The sequence below is a fragment of the Dioszegia hungarica genome, assembly GCF_025882075.1.
Source record: "Dioszegia hungarica strain PDD-24b-2 chromosome Unknown MKK02contig_32, whole genome shotgun sequence".
NCBI classification, from domain to species: Eukaryota; Fungi; Basidiomycota; class Tremellomycetes; order Tremellales; family Bulleribasidiaceae; genus Dioszegia; species Dioszegia hungarica.
Window position 1 is genome coordinate 742,111 of NW_026515781.1, and position 20,131 is coordinate 762,241.

The following is a 20,131-nucleotide window of genomic DNA, read 5'->3' on the forward strand; positions in this document are numbered from 1 at the left end:
TGTCCCGAAGCCCTATGCCCCCCCGGAAGAGATCGGGATAAAAAACAAGCTTCTGACCTTCTGTCCCTGCCCTGAAACTGATGGAGGCGGATAACACAGCCCCTTCAGCTGATGCTACTTATCCCCATCGAAGCCTTTGCCGCCGGCCCCCCTTCTTCCTCCTCTTTACCTTCATCTTTCACATCTCTCTGCGTCTCCATCTCTGCTCTCTGCTCTTTAGTCTCGCTAGATTCCACTCGCATCTCCGCATCACATAACGACCACACCAAGGATCTCACTCAGCTTTCTTCTTGGCCTTTTTCATCCATTTCTTTCCGTCTTCTGGGTGCTCCCGTCTCTCTTCCTTCTCTCGCTCTTCAGACCTAGCTAGCAGTGTTCTCTTCCTCTTGATTTTATTGCTTCTCTTACAGACTCATCTCTCTCTTTCTCTCTTTCTATCTTCTCGGTTGCCTTTCTTCCTACTTTGCCTCATACGCTCGGATCTCTCGCCACAGCTTTAGGAACGACCAGGTGAGTCATCATCCTACCATTCCTCAACCCGTATTCCGTTTCAACCCCTAAGCTGACATTCCAGAACTGCCCTTCGATTCTGTCCTCACATCTCATCCCTCAACAAGCGACACCCCAACATCACCCACATGTCCCAGACCGCCTTCTTCCCTGGCTCTGCTCCTTCCTCGTCATACTACTCCACCGAGAACCCCTTCTCTTACGGCTTCAACGGAGGTGAAGAATACAGCTTCGACCCAACCTGTAAGTTAGCTTGCTCGAGCAGAGGAAAAGACCGGGCCAAGCTGACACGTCAGTCTCGCCCGATATGAGTCGATACCTCAAGTCCCCTACGCCCGCCTCCGGTCAGGAAACGGAAGGACACACCCACACGCACTCAGCTTCGAATCAAGGTGAATTCCGACGCTTCATCAGTACCGTCATACTTCCTCTCTCCCCCTCAACACGCTCCTCCTCTCCGTCTTCCCAACCCCTCAGCTTTCCTGGCTTGATGCTGATAACCAGTCCAATCACCAAGCTCATTCGATATGAGCAATCTCACCCTCCGCTCACCTACCGGCCCCCAACCTCAAAGCCAGCCTATCCCCATCACCACCACCTCCGGCCAGTATTCGCACCCCGCATACTCGGGACTTGATCAAGCGTCAAGCCTGCCGTACAGACACGGCGATGGACTGCTGTATCACCCATACTCCAGACCAGGTATGTCAAGCTCACCCGTCTCGTCAGCCAAACCCCTTCTCACCTCTACGCCTACGTGCACCGACACTTCAATCAGTAGGAATCAGTAAGGAACCATACTGACCCACAGACCAAGCCCACTTCCCACTCCGCTCCCCACCCGGCTCATCCCGCTCCGTCAACTCTGGCGCCCTCTCCTCCGCCCTCGTCTCCCCCATGTCAGACAACGCCGACATGTCGCCCCTCCACCTCGGCTACAACGCGTACCACTACATCGCCAGCCCGCTCAACTCTTACGGCGTCCTCGGCGGTGGGACTGGGACTGACGCAGCGAATGGGAATGGGACTGGGCATGGGGTTGACGACACCCCGCGAGACATGATCGGTCTAGGGCTTATAGGAGGTGTGCGTTATCCCCGGACCGGAGTCGGGATGGGACAAGGGACAGGCCAGATCCCGCAATACCCGCCAGGGGTAAGGGGGAGGGGCAGGGCAGTCAGAGGTGGCAGAGGCGGAGGAGGCGGCTTGGGGCGAGGTGGCAGGAAGTCCAGCGGGGGAGGTGGGGTGAAGCAGGAGGATGAAGACGAGGACGATGATGCCGAAGGGGAGAGGTGAGCTGTCTGACCATCACCCGTTATGGATATGAAAGCAGCTGACGATACAGCGTCGCAGGGGAGATGCTTAACGGCACGCACAAGTCCCACCTTGAGAAAGTGAGCTCGTCCGCCGTCGCCTTGTCTGCACCGAACCAAGCTGATGATCCAGCACCGCCGCCGTGTCCTCAAGAGCCACTTCAAGGCCCTTTCCGACGAGCTCCAGACCGCCGGCGGAATGACCAAGATCACCAAAGCTGGGACGCTCGATCGAGGTGAGCTGGCCCCCTACTTCCACGGCTTTGTGTAGTACCTAGCTGACATGCCAGCTACCTCGTACATCCAGGAACTCAAAGCGGCCATGAACAGCACTACTCACACTCTCGAGTACCTCCAGCAGGAGTTGATGAAGGAGCGCCAGGCGCATGTGGAGACGCAGCGGTCAGTTTCATCTGACTCGTCCGTGCTTTTGAGGAGGGCGAAGCTGATATCTCAGGCTGAACGCGGAGCTTTCCAGAGCCCTAGCGGCGAGATCAGCCAGCGGAAGCGGTAGTCCCCGCGCCTGAGCTCCTCTCGCGCTGTGCAGCTGTGATTATCTCCGGATCCAAAACGACCAACGACCATAACGACTTTACGACCAATAACGACCATCATGCAATCTATACACGATTCCCGGGACTCGACACTCTTCCCTATCTACCCTTCCCCCCCCATCACATCTCGTCAATGTGCAGCGGCCCCCTACGCTCTCACATCCCTCAACCTACCTCTGTCTATCCAAGACCGGGACATCCTCTCCGGCCGACACCCTCGGACGTCCCCGCTACGCTCCTCGGGACTCACGGCCTATCCCCCCTCTCCACCTCCTGCTTCCACAACCCACATCCTTCATCCCGCTCTCGCGGCGGCGCCACCAACACGGACCCCTCTTGCACCAACCATATCGATAGCGGCCGGACCGTTGCTTTCTGCCTCTCACTATTCCCGCTCTCGATGAGACGGGGATGGCGAGTTGCGACTGGGTCGATAGGTGCGAGAAGGGCCGGGAGGGCGGGGCTATCGATAGCGGCTGGTCCGTTGCTTTTGCTATTTCTCTGCTGTTCTTGATGAACGCGGAGAGTGGCGAATGGGTCGATCGTGGAGGCTGGAGTGAGGGAAGAGGCGGCGGCGGCGGCGGCGGATAGGCTTGATGCTGGTAGGGTATGGGAATGGCTACGAACCATCTTCTGTGACATACATACCATTCAAAATTCTCTTTGGCCTTAGGCTTTCAACTTTATGTACCTTTACACCTTCAGATAGTCTTTCTGCCTCGTATTAGCAATCTATGTGACTCCGTAATCTCTTGTACAGGTAGCACTGCTGGTTTGGTACTCGCAGGTCAGAGGGAGACCTGACATGTCACCGCTTGGCGAAGGCAGGCATTCAAGACTTGGCTGCTATGTTCTTTCAGGTCAAGACGTCCTTCCTACTGTCCTCACAGCAGTCCTCATGTTGCGCTGAGATCGCTTGCCTCTTTCCTGTTCTATACCGCATACTGAGCTGGCCTCAAGGTGCCTTCCTGACAGTCCTTATCCCCCTAAGTCTAGCATAGCAGATGCGGGCACACAAACAAGGTCAAGGTCGAGGTTACAATTGTAGTTGCTGTCGACGTCTAAGCCATCTGCACGTGAACAGCAATGCATTGCTGAGCACGCCCTGAACTTTGCAGCGATCCATGCACCCACTACATGCAGAGGGCTGCCCGGACTAAAGCCCGGATTGAGACTCAGCATTACAGTAGACGTAGTTCATAATCATATACACTACATATCATATATGTATAGTGAGTCGGAGGAGAAAAGATATCCGCGCGTTCTCAAGCCTCGTCAATCAGTAGACCACCACGGAGGTACATCACAGAGACTTTAGAAGCTCGGTGACCTTGGCGACCTCGTCTTGCGTTGCTCCCTCATCAAAAGACGCCACAAGAGAGTCCAGAAGCACAGTGACCTCTTCGACGGTGTCTGGGGCCTCTCTATCATCAGGCCAAATCTGCAATTTGTAAGCCTCCTCATCTGCCGCAAGCACTGCCTCCATCGCCGCTGTGCGTGCGATGTCTGCATTGGCGAGCTCCTTCCCCCCTGCATCGCCCTCAATCTGAATGTCAACGGCTGACTTCGCCAATCCCACGAACTTGCCGAAAGCCTCCGCCAGCTTGATGAACGCATCGAGCCTCTCCTTCTTGTACTCGTTCTCAGCGTAGGTCGACTCCAGCGCTGTAAGACCGGAGATGCCTTGCTGCACATTGAGTGTGATCTTGGGGAAGAGCGAGTCGTGGAACTTCTTGACAGAATCGCAAGCGGTATTCAGCAGTGAGATAGCGGAGCTGAAGTCGACATCAGATTTACCCGTAGATCCTTCGAGTGCATTCTTGATAGTACGCCGCGAAGTGATGCGATCGGCGATGAGCTGACAAAAGTCGTCGATTTCGTAGAGCTCACTTTCCCATCCAAACCGCGGGAGGTGGCCTTGGTAGGGCTCCGGGTTTCGAATCGGCGTCGACTAGATGATCAGCGCGTGCATACTCGGTATCGAACATCGTCACGGATACTAACCGTCAACTCAACCACGGGAATTCCTGCAAACAATGCCGCCGACCTGGCGGTCTGGCGGGCGTCATCACTGCAGGACTTCGCAATGCGCACCTCCTGATCCACAGTCCAGAAGCCGCGCAGGTGATTGAGACTCGTGCACACCGTCACGCCTTCGAGTCCCTCCACGCTGTCGCTCACACTGTGTAGCTCTCGACGCTCGGCCCAGTCTTCCATGACCTCGCTACGTTAGCGCTGACCATCGAAGAGGCATTCCGAGAGGAGCCATTACATACCTTCTCATTCATTCTTGGTGTAGGCATAGCGGTAGACATGTTTGGTGTTGCTGTGATAACCTTCTGTGGTCTCAACGAGTCCAAATCGGTCGAACGAGGATGAGTGGCAATACGAAGAGTCTTGGGGGGGGGGGGGGAAGTGGGGGGCGTGCGCCGCGCACTGGGAGCGGGCACCCCCGCCGAATTCCCCTCATCCGAGCATCCCTTCAACACACAGCGTAAATGCGAAAAGGCGATGGCGTGGGGCGCAATGGTCAGGAGTTAGGGTACAAAGGATCTCGTGCGTACTGCAACCCGATAATAACGCGTGGCTGCTGAGCGTGGCGATACGGCAAGACTGGCCTGGGCCATTGTCCCACACATATGCCCTGTGCAGGGGTTTTTCGTGGTTCAACGTCGAGCCACGACCGCGGACAACCCGGCCCCGGGTTGCCGTCAGCGGACCTGATCAGTATCCCTGATCAGTATTCAAGTTGACGTTGATCGATCACATTGACACAGGGGCAGACGTCCCCGTCAACCTCATTATTGGATGAGGTCGGGCTCCTGAGACTTAATGACATATCGTATCGCTTGACAATCGCTATCCCATCTGAATAGTCAGACCAAAGTACACCGGGTCCCGCCCGCCTTCGGACCTGCTCGCTTAGTACCAACTCGACCTATATGTCCAGACGATGAGCTTGTCCGTAATCATCGATCTAGCTTCGGCCCTTCATCTGAGATTTGTCAGCTCAGTCCACTATCCGCAGAGCGTAACGGATCAACCATGAAGCGCGCACTGGATCAGGCAAAGGGCGACTTACGAAGTCGACAAAGAGGTTGAGGCAGACAAGATCCTCATCGTCCACCGAGTACCCGCGGACCGAGACAACAAACTTGGCTAGGACGTCAGCGTCATTCTTCCTTCGCGCGAGCCTCCGCCGAACAGTGTGGGACTAGCTGAGCTGCTCACCATGCGGGATCTCCCTGGGCAGCTCCACAGTCTGGGTGACCTTGTACGGGCCGGCCTCAACGGGGCACTGGACTGAGGCGTTGTTGTTTCGGCTGATAATATCAGCTTTGAATCGCTGCTACACACGGGAAAGCATCGTCAGCTCACGCTTCCTCGCAAACGTCAAATGTCTTCTGGAGCAGCTTGACCAGGCCGAGCTTGACCGTCACGTCAACGTACGCGCCTTCCTGATCCAGTCAGCTCTAGCCTCACATACTACCTCCTGCTACAAGGACGAGAAAGTCCCATATCGAACGGTCGAGCTCACCTCGATACGGTCCAGCACATCCGCTTCCACCGTGACCGTCATGTTCTTGCCCGGCTGGGGCGGATCGGGGCTAACGACGAACGACTTGAGTTGGATGAGGTCAGTCGCCAATCCTATCTGAGTCAGCTTGTGGTTCTACCCGAAGATCTAAGCCGCTTAGCCCACCGCAGTCGGTGTAGCTCCACGAATCGTATGCGTGAACCTCGCCGCCCTTGCTCGCCTGGGCCTCGCCACCCGAGGAGGACACGAGCGCGTTCGCCCATGACACGGCGCTATCCACGCCGAGGAGGGCGAGGGAGGGGACAGCAAGGAGTGGGAGGGCGAGGATAGAGAAGCGCATGGTGTATATACTGAAGGGCTTGTGAAGGTGGATGTATAGAGTGAATGCGAGATAGGGGCGATCATGTGCATGACGACAGCGAGATGCTATCTATCGGGTATTGCCCAAAGCGGAAACGTCATTCGCTGCATGCTGCGGCCCAGATTTCGGTCCACCATCTCTATCATCTACTTTACATTTATGGCTCGCTCAGCTTAGGATGTCGCGTAGGACGCTGGCTAGCTTGTCATCGGGGCTACTCCCCGGGAGTAACAAATCCTCGATGAGCCTAATCGCAAATCCTATCTCGGTCAAGCCAGTCGTCGGCATTCCAGCTCGAAGCGCGTCCACCTCATCCTCAACCGCCCCGCCAAAACGGCCCTCACCTTACCGTCTTATCCCAGCTCACACCTTCCTCGCTCAGTTCGCTCCTCTCCATGTCGCAGGATGGCGACTGGATCTCCTGCCCACATCTCCTGCCGCCCCTCAGACCGCGGAGGCGGGGATGGTGGACCTGCAAGATCGCCGCCTCGTCCGCCTGTACGAGTTTGAGTCGGGAAAGCAGGGCTGGAAGGAGTGTATGCGGTTCATGCACCGCCTAGGCGAGGTGGTGGAAACGCAAGATGCAAGTTGAACAATGAGACCATCATGCTGCTCAAGTTTTGAGCTGACGATCTGCAGCATCATCCAAAGATCCTCGTCATGCCCGCGCAAGACTACATCCCGACCACCATCACCCCGACATCACCGCAGAGCGGATACATCCTGGAGGTCTCAACTCACACGCATACTCCTCTGCCTGCTCCTCCTGCCAACATTGGACAAGCGGGGTCCAAGGAAAAGATGCGGCCAGGAGTGACGAGCAAAGATGTGAGGTTGGCGGAGGCGGCAGAAGAGATCTGGAGGGACAATTCAGGGGGAGGCGCCGTATGAGGAGCCGCGATAAGCCCCGGTCTCACGCCAGGGTTGCTCGAGGCGGTCTCATGCCCGACCAGCGCAAGTATCGCACCAGCAGCACTGGTGTCTTCGGTCTCCGCGGCGTCTAGATTGCCAAGATCAGGAAGGACGAGGAGGCAGAAGTCACACATCGAGACAGAGCGAAGTCAAACAGGACGCGAAGGCGAAGTCTTGTCGCTGCTTGATCAAGATGCATCGGCGCTCTCGCAGAGATTGCTTGATCTGACTTCACCATACTGCTTACATCGGCATCTTACGCTTACCGCTTTGACGTCCCGCTAGGGTTCTCCACCTCAAGACAACTCCCACGCGCCATCTCCTCCAACTTCGCTCCACGGCCTCGCTCTCTGCCGTCGCCTCCCTCGCCCGGGATGTGTCCAGCCCAATGAATACAGTACATTCCATGTCTTATCATCCGCGATAGTCGGTTTACTGTCGGTGCAGGCATTCATCTCGGCGCATCTCTCCCGACCGCTGGTGACAGAAGAGAAGAGAAGAGAGCATCCGCCCTGTCCTAGCTAGTAAGACAGACAATGAATCCGTAGGCAAACCATCACCACTTAACAATAACCATGCATCTCTATGCACGAGTCTACTGACTAGACTGACTACATGCCTCTCCTGCCTTCTTTACAACTTCGCCTCACCGTCCCCACTTCCGACCCGTCTCTCCACAGGTAGTCACCCCTTGTTCTTCATATCCCTCAGCTTCCCCATTACCCTTACGGGCTCGCTCTCCCCAGTCGCCTTCTTCGCCTCGGGAGTGTCGAGCCGCATAAACACATTCCAGGTCTTCTCGTCCGCAATGGTCGACTTGCCTGTCGTGCAATTATCGGTCTCGGCGCGTTTCGCAAGACTGTCGAGTGAGCTCCATGTGCATGATCGCCAGCATCAAGCAACCATGAACTCACCCCTGCAGCGCCTCATTATCTGGCTCAATCTTCAATCCGAACTTGGTGCTTCCCTGCGTGTACTCGTGTCCATTGTACACGACCGTGTCTGATGGCAAGGTACCGAGTTTTGTCAAAGCAGCATGCATCTCAGCAGGTGTACCCTCGAAGAAGCGACCGCAGCCGGCCAGGAAGAGCGTGTCGCTATGGTATCAGCTCCGCCAGTATCGCTATCCAAGGGTCATGAGCCAGGATCCGCTCACCCCGTGAAGACGCCTCGCTGATCCGCCTTCTTGTCTTCAAGGTAGAAGCAGGTCGAGTCTTGGGTATGACACGGAGTATGGAGACACCTACGCTCGTCAGCTGTGATGATCTTCGCCTTAGGGACGGAAAGCTTCTCCATGATGCATGACGGCTCAGCAGAGCGAGCTTCGTCGTGACTCACTTTACATCGATATTCTCCCCGATCTTGAATGTATCCCCATCGTTGACGATATGGTCCACTCCCTGCCCCTTCTTGCTCCCTCCATATACCTTAACCCCAGAGTGAGCCTTGACGAACTTGCTGTTCCCGCCTGAGTGGTCATCGTGGTGGTGCGTCGTGATCACGCTCGTCACCTAGACCATTAGCTCCACTCGCTTGCCCGACGCGGGAGAGAACGAGTCGAGTACTCACCTTGACACCCGCGTCTTTGACCTTCTTGGCTATACCCTCATTATCCCATGGGTCCACAACAGCTCCCTCCTGCGTTGCCTCATCCGTGATGAGGTACATCCAGTTGTCGGACCATGACACTTGGACAGGTTCGATCTTCATCCTGAGTCTACGGCCGAAGTTTCAGCGCCATACTTTTTGCGCGAGGCCACTACAAGGCAGCTGCTCACCTTGCTGACGTGGTGAACTGTCTGGTGATAGAGCGTATACTGAGTGGAGCTCGCATATGGACGGACGACAAGCTATTAGTGGGTCATCCTGGACGCCGGTATGACGCTGGCCCGGTGGAGGTGGAGGTCAACATCAGCGGACATGGCCGGTGGGGGTCGTGGAGTGGACCCCTGGTGGACCTTGGCAGCTTCTCCTGGGGTACCGCTCGCTTGGTCTCTTCGGCGCCCAGCCCATTGGCTCTAGCTTCCTGCGCAGTAGCCAGAATTCATATACATCAAAACAACAAGTTTGCACAATCCCCTAGATCCCCAAGATCCTAGACCCCGTCCTTCTGCGCCAACCGCCGCAGCGCCTCCTCCGCCCCTGACCTCGGTGTGGTCGTTCCCGACTTCTTCGCGCCATGATCACCCTCATCCCCGGCCTCTACCTTCTCCTCCCTTTCTCCCGCATTCGCTGTAGATTCCGCATGAGCCTTTCCGGACCCCATCGCGGGTGGTGGCTGGAGTGGGGCGGGGATATCTTTGGCCGACGAGGATCGAGATGCGTCGTCAGGATGAACACGAGGGGCCGCCAGGTCCGCCTCAATGGCAGAGGCGATGTCGCTTCCTGTTGCCGTAGTAGACGATTCCGGGTGCGGCGGATCTCCTGCTGACCCCTCCACCGCGGCTGTAGGTCCGTCCGAGACCGTTGCTTGGCGGACGGGCGGTGCTGCCTGGTCGGCCTCGATAGCTGACACGAGATCGTTCTCCGTCCCAGTATGGGATAATGGGGAATGTCCGAGAGCTTCCACTCGACTTGACGTGCGCGGATCAGCAACCCCACTTGGCTCCGGTACCGTCGTCTTCTCCTGCCCTTCCATCTTTCCTGGACCTCTCGTCCCCCCCGCCTCAGGATCTTCCAGCTTCCTGAAAGCAGCTTTATCCGACCCCGCTGGATCCTTGAAATCCGACAAGATCTCCTTCCCATCCTCGCTGACCCGCCTAACCATCCCCAATCCCCCCGGACTGCTTCCTAAGCCCGTCACCTCTCCAGGGCGCTTCATCACCCTCGGTACGACCATACTCCTCCCCATACCCGGCTGGACCGATACTGGCTGCTGACTGATTGAGCCTGTGGCAGAACGGACCGAATCGGTACTGGGTCTCGCGACGCGTTCGTCCTTTTCGCGCTTGTCAAAGATGTTGCTGCTGGACGAAGGATCCGCCGAGGACCGAGGGAGCGGTGTCCATTGTGAATCGACGGATGCCGGGGATGTGGGGGAGAGGGTAGGCACGGATAGTTTGGAAGGGGAGGAGAGGAGGGACGGTTTTGAGCCTGTCGCACCGGTGGCGCTGGTCCGGCTCGAGTCGGTCCCGGACCTTGGACGCCCATTCGCCGTGACCGGCATCGGGACGGAGCCTATTGTCGGGCTCGTTCCGAGACCCGTATGCTCACCTGACGCCAAAGAGGTGGTATGAGCAGCAGCGTCCAGCCGCTCCTTGAGCGACTTTCCGTGCATGTCCAGGCTCTTCCGCACTTCTGCCCCAGGCGCGCCGTGCCCCATCGCCTTCCCATACGCTATGCCCGCGGCCGCATCCCGCTCATCCTCTGCCGGTCTGTAAGCCGCTGGCTTGATCGGTTCAGGCGAGGACGGGGCAGGTATAGCCGCAGACACCTTGCGCTTCGCCGCAAAGTTCATCCATCCCTTCTTGACCCCGTCCATTCCCGTCTTGGTAATATCCTGCAGCGCCTTCTTGTCGCCGGCTCGGAACTGCTTGACGGCAGATAAGAGGGCGGCGGATGAGGTGGAGGGGGAGGTGCCCTCGGTGCTGATACTGGGTGCCGTACCGATGGTCCGAGCCGACGAGGAGGCGATGGATGCAGTCTCGGCGGACAGGGTGTCGATAGATGCGCGCCGGTCCGACGAGGCGATAGAGATCGGTGTTTGTGATTTGGAGGGAGGGCTTGGGTCGCGTGATGAAGATGCAGTGGCATTGGGGATCACGAGGCTGATAGCGGGACTCGCGCCGCTCATCGCAGGCGCCGGGACGGTGGATGGAGGCCTCGATGAAGGAGCGGATGATGGACCGGCTTTCTCGACAGAGCCAGCCAGACTGGGGACGGGGAACCACTTGTCCAACCCGCTCGTCCGCTTTTGAGCACCCGCGCCAGGGTCGAGGCTGGCCGGAGCGGTATCAACTCGAGCGATCCCGATGACCGGCTCGTCCTTGTCTAGACTGTGGTCCATCGTTTGCGACTTGCTCGGTAGCCGTTTGCGCATTCCGGTGGTTTCCGCGGTGGCGGATGATGGGTCCTCGTGTGATGTCGTGACCTCTCCTGGACCTTTTGGCTCCTCGGTGACAGCAGCGTCCGCTTCGGCCGCTTGAGGTTTCCGGCGGTATTTTGACGCAGAGGAGAAGATACCGCCCCGGATGTCGAGGTTGGAGGTGTCAAAGAACGCCAGGTCGTCCATCGCTGGAAGAACGATAGACTCGGCGATCTATACATATCAGCTATCATCCTCCCGAGGCATACCACAACTCACGACTCGCCGCAACAAGCTATCCAGCTGGTTCAACACCACCGACAAGTTCAGTTTCCTATCCTGCACCACCGGCCTTATCTCCACCTCGAGCTTTGGCGCGCTCGTAAATCCCCACCAGATCCGGTTACTCGGCGGCTCCTTGATCCGCAGCAGCACGTTCCCCTCGAGCGTCTTGAGCCGCGCTTCCACCATGATATTGACGGTGACCTGTTTGTAGCCGAGGGGGATGATAGCTTGGGTAGAGGCGATGAACCGGACTCCGGAATCTTCGTCGGTCGGGTCAGTGCGGTACTTGAGACCCACTTCCATCGCTGCGCCGCCGGTGGGAGTGAGGTCTTTGAGCATCGGCCGGAAAAAGCTGGGAGGTCAGCTGGACAATCCGGCCGCTCTGGTTGATAGACTCACATAGGTGGCGTCTTGCCAACGTGTACCTCGTCTATCACAATCTCTCCCAACCACGCAGGCCGCTGCACCTTGGTGAGCTTGAGCTTGATCTTGTCGATGATTTTCTGCCAATCAGTTTCCACCTCGCCTCCCAGACACCTAATACAGCTGTACTCACATCCTCGATTTGACTGGTCTGGTTCAAGCTCAGGAAGATCCTGCCGACAAAGGCATTGAGCCACCTCGTCGACAGCGGATCTGGCTCGGTATCGATAGTGTTGACGAGCTGTTTCATACCGGCGAAAGAGAAGACATCGTTGATGGTGGGACGAGCAGACGAGACCTGGAGGAGGGAGATGTATAGGTCTTCCATCCTGACCTATCAGCTTTCACACTGCAAGCCTACGCTCGTCCCAGGCCCCGGGTTGCTATGAGACGATCCTCGCACCCACCGTCCCTCTGAGCCCGAGGAGCTTGGACCGAGCGTACTGCAAGCCCGGAAATGCAGACTCACTCAATGTTCCTCGTGCTGAAGAAGAACCAAGGCGCATTCTCCATCTCTTCGTGATGCTCCTTCTCCTTTTGCGTCGCATCCGCATCCACAGCCCCCATCCCCTTTGCCAATACCGGCAGACCTTCTTTCTTCTCCTTACTTCCCTTCGATGTCAACTCCACCTTTTCCTTCTCGACCAAGCGCATGACACACGCATTCCGCTTCCCGAACATCTCCCCGTCTTTTCCGTCAAACGGCTTGCTCCCTCGCGTCTCCTTTCCATTAACCCATTCGGGCTTCTCCATTCCGACTGTGTACTTTTCGATCGATATCGCCGCAACGCAGTCGGTCTGCTTGTCGTCGTCATACAGGAAAAGCACAGAGCCTTTGAGGACGCAGTAGAAGAGCTCTTTGGGCGGCGCGGCCTGGGTCTTTCGGACCTGCTTGTACGCCCCAACGAGTCGCTGGCTGACTGAGGGGGCAGACGCAACGGCAGCAGCGCTAGCCTTGCCGTCCTTGATCGCCCCAGCTGATCCGCCATCATCTGACTCCTCCTCTTTGACCTCGGCGCCCGTAAGGTCGGTCGAAGCGCCAAAGAGGAAGCTCGTATTGCTCGGCGTTGGCCGGAAATGCCGGCGGACAGTGAGATAGCCAGCGAAGCTCCTCTTGGTACCTTCGATACCGGCCGTTTCCTCCTGTGTGGCTGCCCCAGCTCCAGCGTCATGTCGTCTTTGCGCTCGGAGCTTGGCCCGCTTCATGGGGTCATCATCGCCGATGGGAACGCTCCCGTAAGTCATGACCCACCCTGACCATTAGCAGTATCCGCTACAGTAGATTAAGCTACTCACATATTGTCAGGCCTATCAATACCGGGATGCAGGTAAATCCCCCGAGAATGTAGATGAAGAGCCACTGGAAGGGCCACCACATGCTGGACCAAGGGTTGGTGTTGACAGCTAAGGGAGGAGCTTCCAATCCCGTCGAGAGCGTTTGAGGCAGCCTGGGTCGGCCTGATGAGAGTATGCAGGCAGCTGATGGCGGGGCTCAAGGGATATGCAAGCGAAGTATAGTATGGTATAGTGCAGCTGTTGCTTTGGTGGTTCAACCGCTTGATGACGTTGTTGCGTGCCTGAGAGCCACGTGGCTGCGTTTCAGAGTTGGGTCTTGTTCGGTGGCGAGAACACCCCAAATCGATGTCAACACCCGCCTTCTTGCTTGCTCCTCCAGGCGCATCCAAGTCTGCTCCATCTAAGATCGGGCATCGCCTATCCGTAGGTTGATATTGGGCCTCGTTTAGAAATAAACTTCAGGTGCCGAACGGTGCCTAAACGTCTGAGCAGATGGGTGGCAAGAACACAGAACCCCCAAGCTCTTGAGAGCGCAGGTGATCGCGATGCCGCGTCCATGTTTGACTCCACCTGACACAAACATGTCTCGCCACTTAGTCGGCAATTCCATCGACCCGTGAGTCGCGCGTGAGGGGAACACCACATCGTAGCGCCACCCAACGATAGTATCGCTCACCTAGACCATGTGAGAATAGTACCCAAACAACTGGTTTCCGTCTGGACAACGTCAAGTGCCTGTCTGTCACCTGGTCACAGTGAATACATCATATTGAAAAACTGACCAAACTTGTCTGTCACCTGGTCATAGTGAATACATCATATTGAAAAACTGACTAGGGTTTACGTCTTCGGGCGGTTCATCCCTTTTGCCAATGAAGACGTCTCCTACCCCTGGCCAACGTTTACTAGCTTCTATACAGCCTTGTAGCGGAGTGGCATGCTTTTGGTCAATGTTAAACCCCTCCTGCAGGTCCTGAAGTGTCATCAAGCCTTGGGCTCGCACTCTGACCCCTTTTTCTTGATGTCCCACTCACCTCATGATTGGCTCCCCGCGGAAACCATCAACAACCCAACGTACTGCCCCACTTCGGCCGCATTTAGGCCTTTACCTTCAGCTAAACGCCCTCTGCTAATGCTAATGCCTCAAACGATCGTTGAGCGGGGCCGACCTTGGGAATAGAATGGGTGCACTCCGACGAAGTATAGATATATGCATTGCCTTACCGCTCAGAGGCTCCCGTTCCCCAGGATTCTGACCACATATTGAAATTATACCTCTCAATCTCCCCATCTATTCTTCTCCCCTCTCCTTCCAAGAGGACCTCATCCCCATGTACCACCTTGATGCCCACCTCTCCCACCACAAATGGTGAAGCCAACATGCTCGCTCGTCCTCGTTCCAGCTTCATCCTCATCTCTCCCCCATTCGTCAAAACCACCTCCAAATCCTTCCCTCTCCGCAGATCCGAGGGGACTACTACCACGATGTTGATAAGATCTTGCGCCCAATCCGCCTTGTCCGGCCGCCCCACCTCATCCTTATCAGCCACCAAATCCTTCGAGTGGGTTCTATACCACATCCACACCCTTATGTTCTCATTCTCCGAGCCTTTCCCGTCTTTTCTCCGGTTTCCCTCCCCTTTCCACAAATCCACCCAGTAAGCAGTCATCTCCCTAAACGCCTCGTGCCCCATCCCATCCGTCCATGACTCGCTGCCCGGCTGAGCGCCCAATACCGGTCCAATAGCGTGCGACTCGCCATGATCATTCCAGCTGATCACCTGAATGATATCCGGCTGTCTTTCCTCTTCGAGCGCGAGCAGCTGGGTCCAGCGCGTAGGGTAGAGTAGGCGATCCGAGGGAAAGATCCAATTCTTGTTCCACGCCCACTGGCCGGTCGTGCCGTAGTGCGTGAAGAAGAGGGGTGAGATAGAGGTCATGTAGGCTTTCCGACCGGCGGGGTGGGAAGGGCGTCGAGAGGAGGAAGGGAGGAACGGGTCGTCCTCGTGAAGAGAGGTTGAGTTGTTGGTGAGAGGCCAAGCGGCGTTCCAGTTGAAGATCCCATCGATATAGGGGATGCTTTGTAACTCATGTGGCGGGAGGAAGAAAGAGGGCCAGAAGAAAATCTAAGTGTGTCAGACCTCATAGCTAAGGGAGCAGAGGTTAACGTACCTTCTCGCCCAGCTCCCGATTGAGCTCCTCCAGCCATCCCTCCCACCCACCACCGCCAAAAGTAGCATCATGACCACTGAATGTGCTCAACACCCGCCGGCCCTTCCATCTCAGATATCCCTCTTGCCGCAGTAGCTCTCCCATAATCCTACTCAATCGCTCACCGTCGGCCGTCGACCACTTCGGGAGGACATTCATATCCATGCTGACGAACAGCCTCAGTTTCTGCTCGGACGCGCTCCGGGAGAGGGTCGAGTAGAACGAAGTGGCTGATGGTGTAAAGCGGCCAGAGCGGCCCTGCAGGACGTGGAAAGCTGACAGGGCTTGGGCGTGCTGCCATTCTTCAGGACCTATGTTGAGGGCGAGCGCGTCCCTGGACTGTCAGCTTGGCTCCGCATGGGAAGGCGGGGCGGCAGCTCACAGCCCAGTCTCTTCGGCTTGGTCAAAGGTTGTATGCCAGTCTTGCTCGGTGAAGGGATAAGTATTACCAAGCTATGTCCATCAGCATCAGTCCGCCTGCGTCACTCGAGGGGACTCGCATTGCCAAAACTTACCATAAAGTGCGCAACGACCAGTCTGTCCCTCTCCTCACTCCCTTCTCCATGATCGGGCCGTCTACCACCCCTCATACTACCCCAATGTGCCCTCAGTCCCTGCATGAGAAGAAGGAGTGCCAGCAGACAGGCGACTGGGCGGAAGTAGGGGTGAGCAAAGAGATTGCGGGCAGATGTGCGCGCTGAGGAGGAGCTGGTAGGCAGACCGCGCTGAATCATCAGCCGATTGACATGCGATCCGCAGCTGGCGTACGTACCATGAGGCTCAGCTCTCAGCCAATAGGAGGGACCAGATCAGTTAGACAGCTGGACAGGAAATGATGCGGAGCAGGAGGAGTTCGTGGGGTTTGACGCGTCGAAGCTTTGACGTTTCGGAATTTTGACGTCGCAGGAGGGCATGTTTCATGTCCGTCCATGCGGATTAGACAAGCTTCTGGGCGATATACGGCCAAGCCTGAGGTACAACGGCACAGCTTGCATACAGTAAAGCCTAGCCTAATATCAAAAAAGAAACGAAACGATAAATACATGTAAAAATAGGTAAGGGCCGAGAACTCCCTCATAGCCGGATACCGTGAAAAGACAAGATGGTCGGATCCGAGAGAGAAAAGCACATGATAATGCAGGACGCAGCGTAGGTATGAGCCGGGGAGCCGAGGACCGAGAAGTGTGGACAATGTCGATTATGCGCAGAAGGGGAGACCGAGCCGAGATGATATGGGTGTATTTGGGACGTAGGTGTCGTTCCGATTTTAGCGTTTTGGGATGGGGGCGAAATGGAATTAGGCCTTGACGGCGATTGGGGTGTTCTCGGAGGACAAGCCGCCCGCCATTCTCGCGAAGGACATGGATGGGCGCTTGGCTGTACCGGTCCCATTGGCGGTGGTCGGAGCCGGAACCGGCGCCGGGGTGGACGCGGTGGTAGGGGTAGACGAGGAGGGCTTGACGGAGATGACGACGCCGTCAGACTCGTTGTCCGAGTCCATCTCGATGCTCTATAAAGTCAGCTTCTGGCCTCGGCTGAAGGGTCCGATGCTAGCTGACATACCTGGTCCGACTTGCCGCTGTCTGCGCTGTTTTCCCTCTCGGGAGCCTTAACGACTGGCTTCTCCGGAGCCGGAGCAGAAAGCACCTCAGCCGCCGTCCTTCCCCTTGCTACCGGGCTTGCCTGCTTGCTGTCCAATCCGCCCATGCCACCGAGAGCAGGGAACTCATCCGCTCCGGGGACACGCTGGTTCCGCTTCACCGCCGCAGCAGGCTGGACCTTGCCGTCGGTCGAAGCCGACCTCGGTCCGTGCCCGTTGGCGCCCGCCTGGGCGGAAGCAGCGTTCGGCGCACCGTTCGCCATAGGCGCAAAGCCCGGTCGTGACGCGGCGCGCTTGGGGTGCCCGCCGCCGTGGAACGAGACATTGCTGGGAGCGGGCGAGTGCGAGCGGGAGTTGAAGCCGTTGGCGTGGACACGCTGAACACCGGGCTGCGATGCCGAGCGGATGAGAGCCGGGACGGGCGCAGCGGGCGCAAGACCAGTCTGAGGCTTAGGCGGCAGGGTAGAAACACCCTTGTCGGCCGGTGTGGCGATCTTGGTGGCCTCGGACGAGACGGACGCCTCGGTCAGGGTCTGCGAGCTGCTGAGATCCTCGCTGGGTCCGGTAGGCGAGGTGGCCGACCCGTTTTGCGCTGCAACCTGCATAGCCGCCCGCTGTTGCTGCAGGACGATCTGCTGCTGCTTGAAGGCGGGGTCGTACGTGGGGTACGTGCGTGGTGGGCGGATGACGCGCGGGGCGGGCATGGGCGGAATAGCACCGCGGACGAGGTCGGGATGACGGCCTAAGCATCAGCTACTGAGTAACAGCTTCTCGGAAGTGTCACTTACAGTCGTTACCCTCCGCATCGATATGGGGGAACTTGCACATGTCTCCGCTCCTGCACTTGCCCTGAGGGAAGAACATGCACGCAGGCGGCACTCCGTCCTTCCACGGTCCAGTTCGGAAACCGGGAGCAAATGGCCTAGGTCCACCAGAGAACGAGGCCTTCTTGCCGGGCCCACCGAAGCCCATCTTGCCGCCGCCGGGACCAGCCGGGATGGGGACGCCAAACTGGTTGAAGCTTTGACGCCTGTTACCGTTGGCCCCTGGTTGAGGGATCATCGGCATGGGTACGAAAGCGGGCGGGAAGTTGCCGAGGAAGCCGTTGGCGGGAGGGGGAGAGGCAGCAGCAAAGAACTGGTCTGCGGGAGGGATGGACGGGAGGGAGTTGCCGAGCATGGAGGGCGAGAGGGGCGAGGCGCCGAATTGCGGGGGAGACATGGGGAGCTGAGGTTGCTGGAAGCCAGGGATGAAGGCAGGAGGCATCGAGTTGAGGTGCTGGGGAACGGGGATGGGCTGGCCCTGGAATGGCTGCTCCCCGTTGGCCGGTGCGGCGTCAACAGTCTCCTCGGACCCTTGCTCCGGGTGCGAGGGGAGTTGTTGCCCTTGCTGCTGGAACTGCCCGCCCATCTCCCCATTCGGCATACCGAAATGCTGGAACCCCTGTCCCGGCTGGAACCCACCAAATCCGCCCTCGTACCCGAAACCCTGTTGAGGGAAGAACGGCGCGTCCTGGCGAGGGTGGAAGAACAGGCATCCGTGCCCGTACTTGCAGTTGGGAAAGTTCCGGCAAGGAATCGTCTTTGCCACGTCCGCCGGGGGCAGGTTGGCCTGCGCCTGGCTCTGCCCAGCATCCGACTCGCGGTGCTGACGCTGTCCTGGTTGGGGGTAGGGCATGTACATCCCGTTGCCGTTACCGTTACCGTTGCCGTTGGGTTGCGAGGGATAGAATGGGGGCTGGGGGTAGAAGTCCGAGTTCGGCTGGTGTTGGGGATGAGGGTGAGATGGCTGTGATTGTTGCTGCTGCTGCTGCCAAGGGGGGATACCGTACATGTGAGGAGGGTAGAGCAGGGCGAGCATCTGCTGGTCGTTGGTCACCGCCGGAGGAGGTACAATGGCGCCAGCTTGGAGCAGCTCCCGCACGATCTCGGGGTGGTTGTTCCGGATAGCAAGGACGATTGGGGTGCAGCCGGTTGATGCGTCTATTTCGTCAGCTTCTTCGACCGGTCTCCAAAGGTTGCTGGGCTGGGTGACTGTAAGCGGGAGGGGGCGCGTATTGGCCAACGTAGGCTTGTGGGTTGGGATGAATAGGAGATCTCGGCGGGTGAGGCAGGAAGTTGGCGTGTCTCGTCCCTTACGGGCCTTGGCCGGATCGACGGGATTTGACGATGAGGAAGATACCGAAGATCAAAACAATGAAGACGGCTGCAACCAAAGGCCACGGGAGAGGTAGCTCACCAAGCACCTCCAGACTCTCCACGCCCCTGCTCAAAGCCTCCCGGACCCCGTCCAGCCTTCCTTCGGCGCACGCGCGGTGCAACGCCGAACCAGCCTCCTCCGAAACTCCCAGCCCTTTCATCCCTTGTTCCACTCCCGCCACGGGCGCATCCTCCGCATTCTCCTGCACACCTCCGTTCACCACCTCTCCGTTCGGCGACTGTGCCTGCACCGACTCAGCGGGCAGCTGCTCGGACGCAGCTTTCGGGGAAGCCATCTTGACCGGTCGGACGGAGTGGGCAGCCTTTTCAGCAGGAAGGCAGCTGGCGCGGCGAATCAAAAAGGTCGCTGATGACCAAGAGGGCGAGCGGGAGGACCTCGAAGCTACACCGAGGAGGAGGGCGGCGGTATGTATGGAGATGGGAGAGGTGGTGATGGAGGGGTTTGTTGATGAATTGAAAGGCGCGAGGTTTGAATTTTCGACTTTGCCCGCCAAAATATTGCTTCCGCCTCGAATTTCGTAACCGCGGTTTCAGGCACCGAATTTGGCTGGGGTTCCCGTGCCCTCCACCTCCACCTCTTCACGCCGGCTGCTAGGTGTCAGTGCATGCATCAGCGGTGAGCTATGGTGCACGCGAGGGTAGGCCTGATAGGGGGCTGTGAAAGAAGGTGGGGAAAGGAGGTAAGAGGAAAGGGAAAAGCTCACGGGGATCCAAGCTCCTGCCGAGCTGAGGGAGTCTCAAGGCTCGCGGTCTCCTCCTGATGTTGTCTGGCGTTTATCGCGGATGTAGATCCTGATTAGCGCTATATCAGTAGTCATAAGAAATTCACTCCCCTTCTCCTCCTCTCCTCTGCTCAAACCCAGAACGGAATGCATAACTTCTTTT

At 57.6% G+C, this 20,131-nt stretch overlaps 8 protein-coding genes across 8 annotated transcripts; 2 read left to right on the top strand and 6 right to left on the bottom strand.

Annotated features, from left to right (window-relative positions):
• Positions 1-638: 638 nt before the first annotated feature.
• MKK02DRAFT_30929 (uncharacterized protein) lies at positions 639-2,350 on the top strand (the record flags this gene model as incomplete). The annotated part of the gene is made up of 8 exons (XM_053088173.1): positions 639-753; positions 807-902; positions 1,015-1,212; positions 1,322-1,802; positions 1,856-1,904; positions 1,957-2,059; positions 2,114-2,225; positions 2,281-2,350. 8 exons carry the CDS (start codon positions 639-641, stop codon positions 2,348-2,350), a joined length of 1,224 nt encoding a protein of 407 aa, XP_052941737.1.
• Positions 2,351-3,680: 1,330 nt separating this feature from the next.
• MKK02DRAFT_41599 (uncharacterized protein) lies at positions 3,681-4,692 on the bottom strand (the record flags this gene model as incomplete). The annotated part of the gene is made up of 3 exons (XM_053091624.1): positions 3,681-4,328; positions 4,382-4,597; positions 4,654-4,692. 3 exons carry the CDS (start codon positions 4,690-4,692, stop codon positions 3,681-3,683), a joined length of 903 nt encoding a protein of 300 aa, XP_052941738.1.
• A 662-nt stretch (positions 4,693-5,354) lies between these two features.
• Positions 5,355-6,255, bottom strand: MKK02DRAFT_41600 (ML domain-containing protein; the record flags this gene model as incomplete). The annotated part of the gene is made up of 6 exons (XM_053091625.1): positions 5,355-5,372; positions 5,460-5,536; positions 5,609-5,700; positions 5,756-5,835; positions 5,916-6,028; positions 6,081-6,255. The coding sequence occupies 6 exons, from the start codon at positions 6,253-6,255 to the stop codon at positions 5,355-5,357; spliced, it is 555 nt and encodes a 184-aa protein (XP_052941739.1).
• A 199-nt stretch (positions 6,256-6,454) lies between these two features.
• MKK02DRAFT_41601 (uncharacterized protein) lies at positions 6,455-7,167 on the top strand (the record flags this gene model as incomplete). Its single annotated transcript, XM_053091626.1, has 2 exons — positions 6,455-6,844; positions 6,916-7,167. 2 exons carry the CDS (start codon positions 6,455-6,457, stop codon positions 7,165-7,167), a joined length of 642 nt encoding a protein of 213 aa, XP_052941740.1.
• Positions 7,168-7,872: 705 nt separating this feature from the next.
• Positions 7,873-8,898, bottom strand: MKK02DRAFT_41602 (beta-lactamase-like protein; the record flags this gene model as incomplete). Its single annotated transcript, XM_053091627.1, has 5 exons — positions 7,873-8,047; positions 8,103-8,285; positions 8,345-8,431; positions 8,527-8,699; positions 8,758-8,898. The coding sequence occupies 5 exons, from the start codon at positions 8,896-8,898 to the stop codon at positions 7,873-7,875; spliced, it is 759 nt and encodes a 252-aa protein (XP_052941741.1).
• Positions 8,899-9,283: 385 nt separating this feature from the next.
• Positions 9,284-13,298, bottom strand: MKK02DRAFT_41603 (uncharacterized protein; the record flags this gene model as incomplete). Its single annotated transcript, XM_053091628.1, has 6 exons — positions 9,284-11,446; positions 11,492-11,849; positions 11,897-12,000; positions 12,054-12,249; positions 12,390-13,173; positions 13,217-13,298. 6 exons carry the CDS (start codon positions 13,296-13,298, stop codon positions 9,284-9,286), a joined length of 3,687 nt encoding a protein of 1,228 aa, XP_052941742.1.
• Positions 13,299-14,436: 1,138 nt separating this feature from the next.
• MKK02DRAFT_21263 (glycoside hydrolase) lies at positions 14,437-16,017 on the bottom strand (the record flags this gene model as incomplete). Its single annotated transcript, XM_053086384.1, has 4 exons — positions 14,437-15,342; positions 15,389-15,761; positions 15,810-15,880; positions 15,943-16,017. The coding sequence occupies 4 exons, from the start codon at positions 16,015-16,017 to the stop codon at positions 14,437-14,439; spliced, it is 1,425 nt and encodes a 474-aa protein (XP_052941743.1).
• A 707-nt stretch (positions 16,018-16,724) lies between these two features.
• MKK02DRAFT_41605 (uncharacterized protein) lies at positions 16,725-19,521 on the bottom strand (the record flags this gene model as incomplete). Its single annotated transcript, XM_053091629.1, has 4 exons — positions 16,725-16,937; positions 16,991-17,769; positions 17,816-19,009; positions 19,266-19,521. 4 exons carry the CDS (start codon positions 19,519-19,521, stop codon positions 16,725-16,727), a joined length of 2,442 nt encoding a protein of 813 aa, XP_052941744.1.
• Positions 19,522-20,131: the final 610 nt, after the last annotated feature.